The 13596-nt window shown below is 33.6% G+C and overlaps 2 protein-coding genes across 2 annotated transcripts in view; both read right to left on the bottom strand.

The window, feature by feature from the left end:
- Window positions 1-558: 558 nt before the first annotated feature.
- On the bottom strand, window positions 559-5719 carry LOC110028480 (40S ribosomal protein S7-like). The gene is made up of 6 exons (XM_020730345.1): window positions 5592-5719; window positions 4825-4928; window positions 4651-4724; window positions 4181-4304; window positions 3008-3190; window positions 559-783 (listed from the first exon to the last, which is right to left on the bottom strand). The coding sequence occupies exons 2-6, from the start codon at window positions 4897-4899 to the stop codon at window positions 661-663; spliced, it is 579 nt and encodes a 192-aa protein (XP_020586004.1). The 5' UTR covers window positions 4900-4928; window positions 5592-5719; the 3' UTR covers window positions 559-660.
- A 1321-nt stretch (window positions 5720-7040) lies between these two features.
- LOC110028321 (cytosolic endo-beta-N-acetylglucosaminidase 1-like) overlaps window positions 7041-13596 on the bottom strand; it is a 27709-nt gene continuing 21153 nt past the window's right edge. The window contains exons 9-11 of the mRNA XM_020730127.1: window positions 11924-11976; window positions 8181-8313; window positions 7041-7936 (exon numbers count right to left, since the gene is read on the bottom strand). Coding sequence (XP_020585786.1) covers window positions 7205-7936; window positions 8181-8313; window positions 11924-11976 — 918 coding nt within the window. The 3' untranslated portion in view covers window positions 7041-7204. The remainder of the gene's footprint in view (window positions 7937-8180; window positions 8314-11923; window positions 11977-13596) is intronic.

The raw sequence follows: 13596 nt of genomic DNA on the forward strand, positions 1-13596 counted from the left end.
ATACATTTGATAGCAAAAATTTGTAATTGCCAATAATTTTATTTTAACCATGATGTATAATGAATAATATTTAATTTGGAAGATATATGTCTGCTATTTTCTTTTTTATTTATTTAAACCTATTTTTATTTTAATATATATATATATAAATTAAACGTTTTCCAAGATAAAACACATTTTCAATATGTAAATCGTCAAAGCTGAAATGCAATACAGAAACATTACAATATAAAAATTAGATTCAAAGAATATAAGCCTTCTAACGATCTACATACACACCATTCAATTCTCATCAATTTGCACTTAAACTTCAATTTTAAATGTCTCACAGATGAAAACAACGACATTTTTTAAATGATGAAGCTTTTGGTGAAATAAATGTAAAAATAGATATTAGATATGCAAATACATAAGAATTGGGTGACCACTCAATTTACATGCATACCACTAAAAAGATTCAAACCCCAACATAGCCAAAAAAAAAAAAAATTTGCGACACAAAATCACAAGAGAAATAAATAATTAAAAAAAAACAATAATGAACCTAACAGAGATTCATGATGATCAGATTCAAATTTGCAGTGCATTAAAAATTCAAATAATCAAAATTTTTCCATCACTTAAAACAATTAAAAAAGCAAAATTCAGAAACAGAAGAGCTCAGGCGTTCTCGGTAACTGGGTATTCAAACACAACATCCTTCCCACACAGTTTGCGGTAGACTCCTGAATAGGTCTCCAGCTTGTACTCCGTGTTGTTGCGTTCCTTTGGGTCCAGAAAAATCTGTAAATATAAAAAAGTTGAGGGAGTTTGTTGTAACTAATGAATAATGTAATTAAGCAGTAATGATAACAGATCAAAAGAATTTATGCGTACATAAATAGCATGACCATAGATGAATCAAAATTAGATGAAACAGTATATGTAAATATGAGCTATCTAAAATATTAATACAATATTAGTAATGTGATCAGGAAAGACTGCAAGAAAGGTTGGAGACTTAAGACTATTTAGTTTTAGTTAAAGATTCAAAAATTATATCTTTAAACAGATAGAACCAATAAGTCAGAAAATTTAGAGGACTGTTGCCGTGCCAACCATTAAATTATTGCCAATCTATTTCATTGTAGTTATATAAAGGTTCATTTACATAAATACCACTCAATTTTGATGTTTTTGCATCTCCAATAACACCTGAAGTTCAACTTTCACATGACATCACCTTAAATATGCATGAAAAAGGTGTCTCACTTTTAAAAGTTAAATAGCGATGCTTTTTATGTAATATGAAAAATTTGGGTGGGTATAAATGTAAGAAGTAAAATTTAGGTGTTAAATATGTAAAAGCACTGGAATTGGGTGGCATGTATGAAAATGTGGCTTATATAAAAGTGATTGCCTCTGAAAATTTTAGAAGAGAGTTCAATCAAAGGGACAGGGACTCACCTTAGTTTTATAATTTTCATTTAACAATAGAAAAATTATAATAAATTATTATAATTTTCATTTAATAATAGAAAATTTTAGTAACATGATCGGTTAAAATCAAGGGTTGACAAAACCGGGTTTGATCATGAATCAGATGTAATAAGAAACAGTTCGTGTAATTGAACCACCGAGAACAGTTTGAATCGCGCGGAACAGCGAACCGGTTCCGTGATTTGGAATACGTTTCCTCCGCGCATTGCAATCCATCAGCTGTAGTTCATTCTGAATCCCGTGTAGGTCGAGGCGGAGCTACAACCCATCGATTGAGGAAAGAGAGGCTAGTCATTTAATTAAGCTAACTAAGATTTTGATTATTAATTTAAGATCCCGTGCCATTCATTTTAAATGGTTAGCATTAACATATATATATATATATATATATAATATATATATATATATCTTAGGAAGTTGTCCTTAGAGGCAATTAGATTAGAAATTAGTGGTTATGTTGTGTTTTGAACTAGGGTCTTTTAGTTGGATAGAAAGCTCTCTATCAACTCCTCTACAAGCCCATGTGTTCAAAAAATTTGATTTAAGATCTTGTGCCATTCTTAAAATGCGATTTAATGATATGGGACTAAATATAAAAGTAAGAAATAAAAAGTATAAACTCGTGAGGCCACACTTGGCTTCAGGAAGGTAGAGACCTATTTAAGGAAGAAAATAGGGGAAATAAATGAAGGGATGACAGGGTCGTAGCTTTTAGGGGTGTAAAAGAGTCGAGGGCTCGAGCCACCTTTAACTGGAGCTTGAACTAGATAAATTTTATCGGGCTCGAGCTCAAACTTAAGTCTACAAGTTCAAGCCAACTTATGAATCAATTTGTTTATTATAAAAGTGAGAAAATAATATAAAAACTAATAATAATATAATAAAATGAATAATTATGAGAAAAATAATAAAAAATCACTCGATAAAAAATACAACATATTATTTTTTAAACATTTAATAAATTCTTCAAATTTAATATATTTTGAGTACATTTTATTGTATTTTTTTTTTTTTTTGAATGAGCCAACTCACGATTCGAGTCGGAGCTAGCTTGAACAAGGCTTGTTAGCTCATCGAGCTCAGTTCACGAGCCACTTACTGAGCCGAGCTCGAGGCAGCTCACAAGTTGGCTTGACTCACTTGCACCCCTAGTAGCTTCTAGGCAGGATGATAAAATGATTTTTCATAAAATTTTCGATTACCTTAACAGCACCACATCTTAATAACAAATTTTTTAGTTGAATTAAGATTTACATACATACCACTAAATTCCTATGTATGTGCATATCTAACACCTAAACTACAATTTTTACATACACTTCACCTTGCATGAAAAATTTTATTTCACTTTTTAAAAGTTAAAATAATGGTATTTTTATAAAATGTTAAATGTTTCGGTGTTATGAATTGTAAAAAGCAAAGTTTATGTTTTACCTATGTAACTACATAGGAATTGGGTGGTATGCATGCAAATGCAAAGATTTTATACGGAGTACAAAGAATGATATATCATAAATTGCATCCTCACCTTGACAATCTTGGAGCCATCCAACCTATATCTTACACGCTTTCCGACAATCTCAGCGGGGTAAACTATATCTTCTAAAATCGCATCATGAACTGCAGTGAGAGTGCGGCTACGAGGGCGAGTGACGGAGGAACCTTTCTTGGGCGGCCTCACTATCCTTCGGGAGGCAATAATGATGACCTCCTACAAAAGGAAAGGTATGATAGAATATAATAAACAATATGCTACAGAAAGAAACCAGTCTAAGAGGATGCATAAGATATACACAAATTGTAAAAGAGAAAATCTACCACCAAACCAAACAATATTTATTGGGTATTTATAGAAAAATGGTATACAATATTTGCAATGCAACGCTAGGCCTAATATAAGCTGTTTTTTAAAATTTCCATAAGAGGATCTTTTCTTCAATGACTCAAGCCAATTAAACCTTACAATAAGGCCATTCATTTTAATTTTAGGGCTTAAAAAATATCACCCATAATACTACAAAAATGAAAAAAAAAACCCTTCATTTCTAATTTATTTGCTTTGAGATAAAATTGTTAGAAATACAATCTCAACTCAAATATCAACTCTAAACCATTTGGTTTAACATCAATTCAAGCTATAGCTAGTTATAGACTAGCTCAATTCAGACTGAATTTGAACATAACATAGCTCGCTAAAGTTGATTTGAGCTTAATATGAGAGAAAATAATCAGTTTAAATCAAATTTTGTTCAGATCAATTTTTCTAATATCGAAGACAATTTGTTTGACAAAGGCATTCATATATCTAGCTAGATAAACATATATTCATAAATACATATCTAACAGACACAATTTTTAAGTAGATGCAACAATATTTGCATGTCTGGATGTACAGCTTGAGTAGATCTCATGTTATTTAAATTTGAACCAAGCTTGGTTCAATTCAAGTTTAACTTGTGTAGAGCTTGGTTTATTACTAAGCTCATTTATTTTCATCCAAGCATTTCCAAGCCAAAAAGCAATCCAAACTATTGAGCAATATTTAAATCAAATTCTTATATTTGTTTAATTCCATTGAATTAGTAATTAAATTCATAATAAATATTGTCAATATTTATCAAACGAAATTAGCAAGTCTACAACTATAGAACACCAAGGTAGGATGAAAAATGTGGGAAGCAAAAGTCATAGAGAAGCAAACCTTTCCACTGAACTTCTTTTCCAATTCCCTCACAAGCCTCAAATGTATCTTACGAAAGGCCTTTCTGATTCTGTAGGGAACATGAATAACTATGGACTTGCGGTTCCCAGCAACATCCATCTGTCTGCAACCACAAAACCATTACAAAAATAGAAGGGAAATCTACATACATACCCACCCAATTCTTACACATTTACATACCTAACACTTAGATTTTACATTTACATTTACACCGCACAAATCTTTCATACCACAGAAAAAATATCACTACTTTAACATTTAAAAAGTAAAATACTTCTTTTCATGCATAAGTAAGATAGCATACATTTGCAAATTAAAATTTGGATATCAGACATGTAAATGCATAAGCTGATGGGTATGTAAGTGAGTCTTCCATAGAAATGGCATCCATATAAATTTCCATCCAGCATAATTAAAAATTTATAGTCTACAACTGTCTCTCATCTTACACAGCTGAGTTTATGAAAAGATCTTTCAAATCACTCTTAAGTTCCTGGTTTGTATTTTCCAAGTCGAATAGGGCCTGAAAGAAGATGAAAGTTATGTAATACGAAGAAAGCCCAAATTAAAAAGTAAAATAAAACAAAAAAAAAAATGCCAAGGGAATAGTCCACATAATAAACCTGAGCAACGGAGTCCTCGAACTCTGTGGGCTCAACATCATTCTCCTTATGAATTTTCTTCCTCGCAGTATACATTCTGCTCAGTTTTATCAGTAACTCTACACCTGAACAAACAGCTTGTGAAACACAACATTTAAGGAAAAAAAACCAAGAAATAAATTTTCCTTCATTAAGGATTTTACCGTATATAATCAACGAGTAATTATCAAATTTGATATATTACACTAAATCTCTTGATGATTCTTTAGGTATCAAGAAGCTTATCGTAAAGAAAATTAGTTTTTCGGCATCCAAATTTTGACATATTACACTAATTTAAAGCATGAAGAGATTTGACGTACAAATCCACATATTACATGCATACATTGCAAGGATAAAATGTGATGAGTTAAATAATCATAAAAAGTTCCCGACATTCTGAGAAACAAACATGTCTTCAGGAAGTTGGCCAATAATCCCTTCAATTATAATAGAATGGCAAAACCCTTATAAAGCTGCAGAAAACCAGATCCGCAAAAGATAATGATAACCCCAAATCAGATCCACAACAAAACCACAAAAAACCAGAAAATCTAGAAATGTAACAGCAACACTCAAACTTTGACTCATATAATCTAAGAACGGATCTAGATAAATCCATAAGAATAATGTGCGGCGTATGTAAATTTCCCAAAAAATTAACAGATTACAGTGGTAATAGCCAATAGATCCAAGATAATCGCAGGCTTCGCAGCCTCTCTTTACCAACTGATTAAATAATCTCTCACCTCTTGGTAGAAACCCTTGGGACGGAAAGGAAAGATTTTCTCAGTCGCCCTCACCTTCCCCTCGCCTCGTCTCGTAGACTCGCCCTCGCCACAGAAAACCTAAACAAAGGAAAAGAAGATGGTCACGAATGCGGGGATTTACGGCTTTAATCATATATATAAATAGTTTATTTTTTTTAATAGGAATACACTTAGATTAGTTTTAGATATTTTAAAATATAAAAATTTATTAAAATAATTTAATATATTTTTAAATTTATAATTTTCTATTAAATATATCATAAAATTTTAAAAAAAAATTTATAATTATTGTTATTTTTAATTAATTATTATTTCAAGCAAAAAATATAAGAAATGGCTCTTCTTGTTTGACTCGCTTATAAATTGAGCTTAAAAAATATATTCTTGTTTGGCTTTCTTGCTTAACAAATGAATCAAACACGAGCTATTTACTGACTTAAAACACGAGTTGTTTGCAAAGAATAAACGTTTTTGACAACCCTAACCACGTCCTCATTTGAAAACAACTTGAGATTTAAGAATTTGCTTGGGAGTTTTATTTTTGTATTTTTTAAAAATTTTAAAAATATGCTTGTTAAATATCTTTTTTTGCATGTTTTTATTTTTATTTTTTTATTTTAAAAAATAAATTAACTGATTTTTAAAAATAATTAAAATATCTAAAAATTATTTTGAGTGATTGTTATAACTTATTAATTATATTTTATCGGTGTTCGATCTCCACCGACGATCACTGCAATCAAAATTAAAAAAAAAAAGAGTTACAAATGAGATCTACAGAAATACATCTTTGCAGTGATCGACAGTAGAGATCGGATACCGCATGCAGTGTATGGAATAATTTTTCATTAAACTGGCTCCTTTGAATGATCTAAAGGAGAGCCATTCCAACACCAACTCTTTATATGGTTGAGGAATTTTATTAATTGTCATAACTAGTTCAGAGATTGACTAATTGTTATTACATAACTTAGCAAAAAAATTATTTTAGATAGCCTTTCTCAATTAGCACATTGATATAATTTTATTTCAGGTAAAAAAACAAAATAAAAATAAAAATTAAAACGGTTGTGTTCTTTCATCCTGTACAACAATATGTCTCCAGCAATTTGGAACAGAAAAACCATCAGCAGGTCACCAGTAAAAGAAATGCAACAAAAAAAGCACTTACATACATACCACTTAATTCTTATGTTCTTACATATCTAACACCTAAACTTTAATTTTTTACATTTATACCATCCAAATCTTTCATATCACATCAAAACAAGCACTAATTTAACATGAAATAAAAAAAAAAAAAAAAAAAAAAAAAAAGTCTAATACACCTTGTCATGCATAGAGAAGGTATAGGTATCAGATATGTAAATGCATTACAGCTGAGCGGTACGAATGCAAATTTTCCAAAAAAAAAAAAAAGGTTACATCAAAGAACTTAAAAAAGCACCCAGAAACTTAACGCATAGTACCATATTAGTTTCTGATTTATTATTAGCGGACAGAAAATAAGTTAAATTGCAAATTGAATTGATAGAAAAAAGATACAAATCAAATGGAAACTTCCTTCCAGAAACCAAAATCAAATGTAAGCCTTACCGACCTTCAACTTCCAATGGATATGTAGGAGATTTACGAAGGTCCTGAAAAGTCCCATCAATCGCACAAATTTGAATGAAAAAGTTGAGATTAGTTACGCCACTGGGAACTTCAAGAGCTGATACATAATAGATTCCAGCTTTAGTAGCAGCTAGAAACTCTGCACTACCATCCATGTTACAATCCTGGATATTCATGTCACTGGATACTTTCTGTACAAATATGTTGTATGCCGCAAAGGCTTGTGATGAGCCTGCCTTCAGTTTCCAGGTAATTTTAAGGCTGACGGCTCTGATTCCTTCATCGTTTGAGGACCAGGAAATATTTTCACCTTGAATAATCCATGAGTCAGCTGATGGGAATTCGATGCTTTGTCCAGAAATTTGGAGGCGGATGAGACCGAGGGAAGCGACGTATGGTGATCGATCGGTTGCTTTGTTGGTTAAGGTGGTATTCGCTTCGGCTGGCTTCTTTAAGTAGCAGAGAAGTCCGATTTCAGTCATTGTGTGACCATCCATCATGATGTCTGAATCATATTGGATCCAGTCTGAGGCTGATGAAAGGTCCTGGTGAGTACCTTTTTTTGTCAGAATGATTCGATCGTATTTTGTTGTTAGTTGGCAAGTGGGAAGCATGGATTCAGGCAAAAGGAGGACTTTTTTTATCCCGTTTGGATTAGGGGAGAATGAAAGCACGAGTCCCATCAGAGAGTTAGCATCAGATTTAACCTATATAAAGATGGAGCATGGTCATCTTAACGTGTAGGCAAAACCATTGAGGAAAGAATAGTCGATTATGAGCTCAGGTCTTGCTAATGCAATAATCTGGAAGAAGAGCGAATAAATTTATTAAAGCTTTCTACATTTCCAGTAGTTTCATCTCAAAACACTTCAAATGTGATTTCCGTTTGAAACCAAGTACGTAGAAAACTCAGATAATAAAAAAAAAGTAATTTTCACTTGTACAACTTACATGATAAGTCAAGGAAATTGGCTGCTCCAATACAAGTTTCCCCAAAAAAAGCCTAGTTGAGAAAAAATCATTGATGCCAAGGCGTCCTTTGCATGTAATGCTCCCTCCTCCAATGTAAGATCCATCCTCAAGACTAGCAATTGTATGTATGCGCTTAATTCAAGCAATTTATCATAAAAAGTTTCAAACAAAGATAAGATAAACAAAGGAAAAACTAAGGACGTATTTGGGATCACATTGTTTCTTGTTTTTGCTTTTATTTTAAAAACATAATTGGATAGTGCATTTTTTTAGTGTTTTTTTTAATTTTTTGTTTCTAAAAAAAATTAGTTTGTTTTTAAAGCACTCAAACTATCTGAAACAAAATAAAGATATATAATTAAAAGTGATCCCAAATGACCCTTTAGTGTACGTTTGAGGCGGTTGTAGCTTTCTTTAAATGCAATTAATACGTTTGTAAAAAAATTAATTTTTTAGAAGCTTTTACGAGTATTATAAAAATTTTGCTTATTTTTTGAAAAAATCAGATAAAAATTTTCTTATGACTACCACACTTTAATATATCTAACTCTTAAAAGCAATTTTTTATTACCAAAATTTTAAAAAGAGGCAAAAAAAAAAAACCCCGACTAAATGGATGTGGCAATTTAGAAAAAAAATAGTGAGAAAGTATTAGACCGGTGCTTAAGGGTAATTTAGTTATTATTTTGTGATGGTATAAATAAGGCTAATATGTTTAGGGTTAGGTTATGATGAAATCGTTATCTTGAGTATTAGGGTTAAGGTTTTGGGTGGGACATTGCCCACCTTTCAAATTGTAGATACTAAAGTCAGGGTTTGCGAGACATCACCTACCTCTCAAATTGTAGGTGCTTATTTTATATGCATTGGAGTTGTGTTGTGTTGTTATGTATTGTTGCAGTAAAGAATTTTATTTGCCCTAATTTTGCGATGTCAATTCATCTCCATGCATACCAAACTAGTATCAAAGCATTTGATTATGATAAGACAACTTCGAAATCCCGAGATATAGACGTCGCTTTCGTGTGATCGCGGCCTACAACATCCTTTGTGACTGAACCACGCTATACAGTCATGATACACAAGCTAGTTCGGACGAGAAGGTTCGTGAAATACAGAGCAATCGTGATACAGTAGTGCCAGGAAAAAAATGACAGGATTCTGACGTACAAATTTCCGGGAAATAAATATAGGATCACAACATACATGGACCAAGGATATCACGGGGTAGCTAGGAAGAGAAGAACGAGGCATACAGAGCGATATAATCACTCGAATCAAGCTATCTTGGAAGCAACATGGGTGGTTGGGTGCCATAGTGATGCGATGCAGTTGTGATCAAGCTAGTTCGTAAGCAATAACGGGATTGCAGCGAGTACAATGAAGCAACGTCTGGATCGCAACATAAAGATAATGAAGATATTGTCACAATTGACAAGTCGGGATCGCGGCAAATACAAGGAAGCCAAATATAGAAGTGCATCATGCCCTAGTAGCACAACCATGATTTGATTCCTTTAGGAAGCAATACGAAGCGCCCTAAGCACATAGTCTCAATTACAGATATTCACGAAACCAACTAGGGGATTTTGAAGTACAAAGTTTTGCCTCCCTGATCAAAAAACATCCCGGTCGTAATGTCAACAAAAAAAAGGCTTTGGAGAAGAAATTAGAGTGAGAAGTAAGCCAAATCAAATTGAAAATGGATGAGTATTTCTCGCTCATGGAAGGACGAATCTCGACCATGGAGTGTAGAATCACAACCCCTGGACGAAATAATAGGAAGATCGAGGATCTTCACACAAACCTACCACTACCTAGTGTTGAATCAAGTGATGACGTGGGGAGCTGACACAAACAACAACAATAAAAAGGATTCGTGCGGCATCAGGGCAGTGTAACTGCTTTAAGCGAATATGGAGCAACGAGATTAGCAAAGCAATCGGGAGCAGGCTTGAGCGGCAGCACATAGAAAGAATTGTGCGACATCCAAACAATTGGAACGAATAAAAGCGGATGAGATTTAGCAAAGGAGTTGGAAGCGGATTCGAGCCGCAGCATCTAGATGGAATTGTGAGACATCAGGATGCTTAGAACAAGCGACAACAAGCAAAGCGGGATGATACAAGATTTGAGGCTGGAAAAATCAACAAATGATTGCGATTTGGAAAATGAAATCACGGTGGGTAGAATCTCGACGAAGGGTTGCATCCAACTGAGCCCATGCCCTTTGTTGCGACAAACTTTAAGGCGAAAGACGATTCAAGAGTAATGATGGGAATGGAACTAGTGGAGAAGACCAGGAGAGCTCGTAAGGGACCGACTTTGACACTGGAGAGGATTCAGGAGTGGGGACCAGATTATGGTGTTTCACGATGACCCCAATTTATGCACGACTTTGGTGAAGCTCAAAACCATGGTGAGGGGAATTCAGAACGCAATTGAGATTCTTGATCGAATTGCATAACATGGAAGAGACATGATACGGAATTGATAGAGATTCCAATAATCGACAAACAACTGATGAGTTGTTTGGGGCTGCAATATTTTCCAAAATTAAGGTACAGACATATTCAGATATGGCTGAAGGATGTGCACAAAATGACATTTCATACTCACGAGGGTCGCTACAATTTTCTGATTAAATGGAAAGAATTACCGAATGATGATGTCATGTTGAAGCCATAAAACTTGATCCAAGAGCAATTTTCTCTCTTCTACCTTAAGGACAAGGTATCTTTTCAGGAAGGGAGTAATGTTAGACACGTTGAGGCCGCCAAAGAATTCGAAGACTTATTTTAGAAATAAGTTGTGGGATATAAATAGGGCTAATATATTTAGGGTTAAGGTTATGATGAAATTGTTGTCATGAGATTTAGGGATAGAGTTTGGGAGAGATTGCATAACTCTCGAATTATAAGTATAAGTGCTAGTGTTAGAATTTGAAAGAGATAGCCTTCCACTCAAATTATAAGTGCTTATCTTTTATGCATTTAAATATATTGTTTAAAGTTCTTCTTTGTTTGTTTAGAGATTAATCAAAGCAGTCCGAATTTGGATTTTCCCACATATTTCTTGTAATTTGTTTGCTGATTTTGAATCCGATTGAATCAGAAAGTTGTGCCAAATTCAGAGTTTGTTTTGGAAGCTAGATGAAAAGCGAACTTGGCAATCTAAATTAATTACAGAGAGAAAAGACATGATCCAATATATATGCCTAGCACGATTGTAAAAATAATAGAATGCCATTTCCAAATTAAAATTCCAGGAAGGTTTCAGTTTCCGAATTGTTTTTAATAAATGGATAAGTTAGAATGAATATAAGTAACAATAAATGTTACTTTAACGAAATCCATGTGTTGCAAAACTTAGAGTACATACAACAAAAAGCAGATACTCCTTCCACAACATGAAATTTATAGTTGAAAGCAACCATATGCCTGCATAACATAAACACTCCAGCAGCAGTACCTATGTTAATAGTCGACTTTAATATGAACAAGGCTCTGTTAACCAGGGGCCTTACAAAACTCAAAGAACAACACTTAATCATCAGGACTCAGGAGGCACCGGAAATTATTTACAAATCTACAATAATACCCATAAAATACTTTCTAATGTTCACAAATATATTATTTACAAGAGTGCCAGTTTTGAACTGCTGCAAAACATCAATTTATGTAAATTTAGAATGGAAGTTTACTAAGCGTTAGTAAACTTACTTGATGAACACTTGCACAGAACTTTGGGAAGATTCCTTACAATCTAGGATAGCCTGTGAAACAAACAAAAGAACGACCAGAAAATCTAAACCATGTAAAGAAAAAAAGTAAATATAATACAGTGCAAATAATTTATTAAATAATGCATAATTTGATTTGATGATGGTGTAATGCTCAAAAAGCAAATTATTTTTGGTTGAAATTTTGATCAAATGAGACGTCATTAATAAACTATAAAATATATCTCTAATTTTAATTTGAAATGAAGCTGTTCCCTTGCTTTTAGATTTGAAAATTTTCAAAAGATAGATTTTTCTCATACGCTTCGTATAATACTATATTGATATTAAACTTGATCATTAACCTGGTGTGAGTCATTTTTTGTCAAGCATGGGCTTGAATTTCCAGGGATTGGGCTGTCCTGCCTGATCATCATACTAAATAATGCAGCTATATCCAACCGACATTCAAATGGGCATTTAAACAACCAAGTAAATTATTATTTACAGTCTTCTATATGGATTAGAAAACATCTTGTGCAGCCTAGCTTTGTGTAAAAAAAAAAGAAAGAAAGAAATTAAAGCGACATGAATTGAACTAAATAATGTATTATTTCTCTCATAAGTTGTAATTATTAAAACACTTCTTGAATTTAAAAAAGCATTAAAATAGTTTAGGATTATAAGTACCATGCAAGAGTAAATGGCAACCCAAAAGAAGAAAAAACTACCAATGGGTTTATTATTTTGTTCAAGCTTATTCAAATATGAAATGTTCATATCAACCAACCTAGTGATCAGCTCTAATAAATAAAGAAAAATAAATTTAGACTATATAAATATATATAAATATATTGATAAGGTATAAAATATGCTATCCTTTTCAGACCTTCTGTATCTAAGTAAGCAATATTAACTTGCATTATAGTTTTGCATGTCACAATACCTTATATTTGAGCAATAACACGACTTTTGTTGCCCACTTTATATGCTCGTTGATACTAGAGTTAACCCGAACAACAAAGGAAAATCAAATAACATTGCTGAAGTAAAAATTAAGAAATACAATCTCACAAATGTAAATAGAAATAGCAGCAGACACATCATACAAACTGTGACTAGGGTGTACCAATGGTGGTGGACTTGGTGGTGGTCGTCGTTGGGGGTTTGGAATGTGACGACAAGGTGGGGAGGTGAAGCGCGTGGGCGGTACAGCAGAGAAGTAGGGGATATTCTCTGCCCGGGACGACAGGAAGTGGATAAGCGGGCTGGTCAGCGGGGAAACAACGATCTGAACCAGTGTTGGGTGGCTAGAACGGAAACTAAGCTGTGGGGAGGGGATTCCGAGTGGCTGGGACAGCGAGATGTGGCAGGGAGGCAGTGCAGGAGCCTATGGCAGTGGCTAGATGGCAGGGAAGCAGTTTGGGAGGGCTAGAACAACAACAAAACAACCAGAAACGGCTGAAGCGAGCGTGAATGACAATGGCAGTCGTGGAAAGTGCGTGGGACTGTGAGATAGCAAAAGGAGGACTGTCCAGGGGTTGCAACAACGAGAAGGATGACTGGACAGCGAGGAACTGCAGGAAGAACAGCAAAAGGGTTGTTGTCGGGGTGGCTGCAGCAAGGAGAACGCATGGTAGCAATGCTGGAGGGATGCGGAGAAATTAGGGAAAG

The sequence above is a fragment of the Phalaenopsis equestris genome, unplaced genomic scaffold (assembly GCF_001263595.1).
Source record: "Phalaenopsis equestris unplaced genomic scaffold, ASM126359v1 Scaffold000511, whole genome shotgun sequence".
NCBI classification, from domain to species: Eukaryota; Viridiplantae; Streptophyta; class Magnoliopsida; order Asparagales; family Orchidaceae; genus Phalaenopsis; species Phalaenopsis equestris.

Excerpts from the sequence above, each read along its gene's own strand:
- LOC110028480 (XM_020730345.1), bottom strand. The coding sequence starts at position 4,899 with ATGTATACTGCGAGGAAGAAAATTCATAAGGAGAATGATGTTGAGCCC. Across the intron at positions 4,305-4,650 it reads CTTTTCATAAACTCAGCTGT|ACAGATGGATGTTGCTGGGA; the intron begins GTAAGATGAGAG and ends TTGTGGTTGCAG. Across the intron at positions 784-3,007 it reads ATGGCTCCAAGATTGTCAAG|ATTTTTCTGGACCCAAAGGA; the intron begins GTGAGGATGCAA and ends TTATATTTACAG.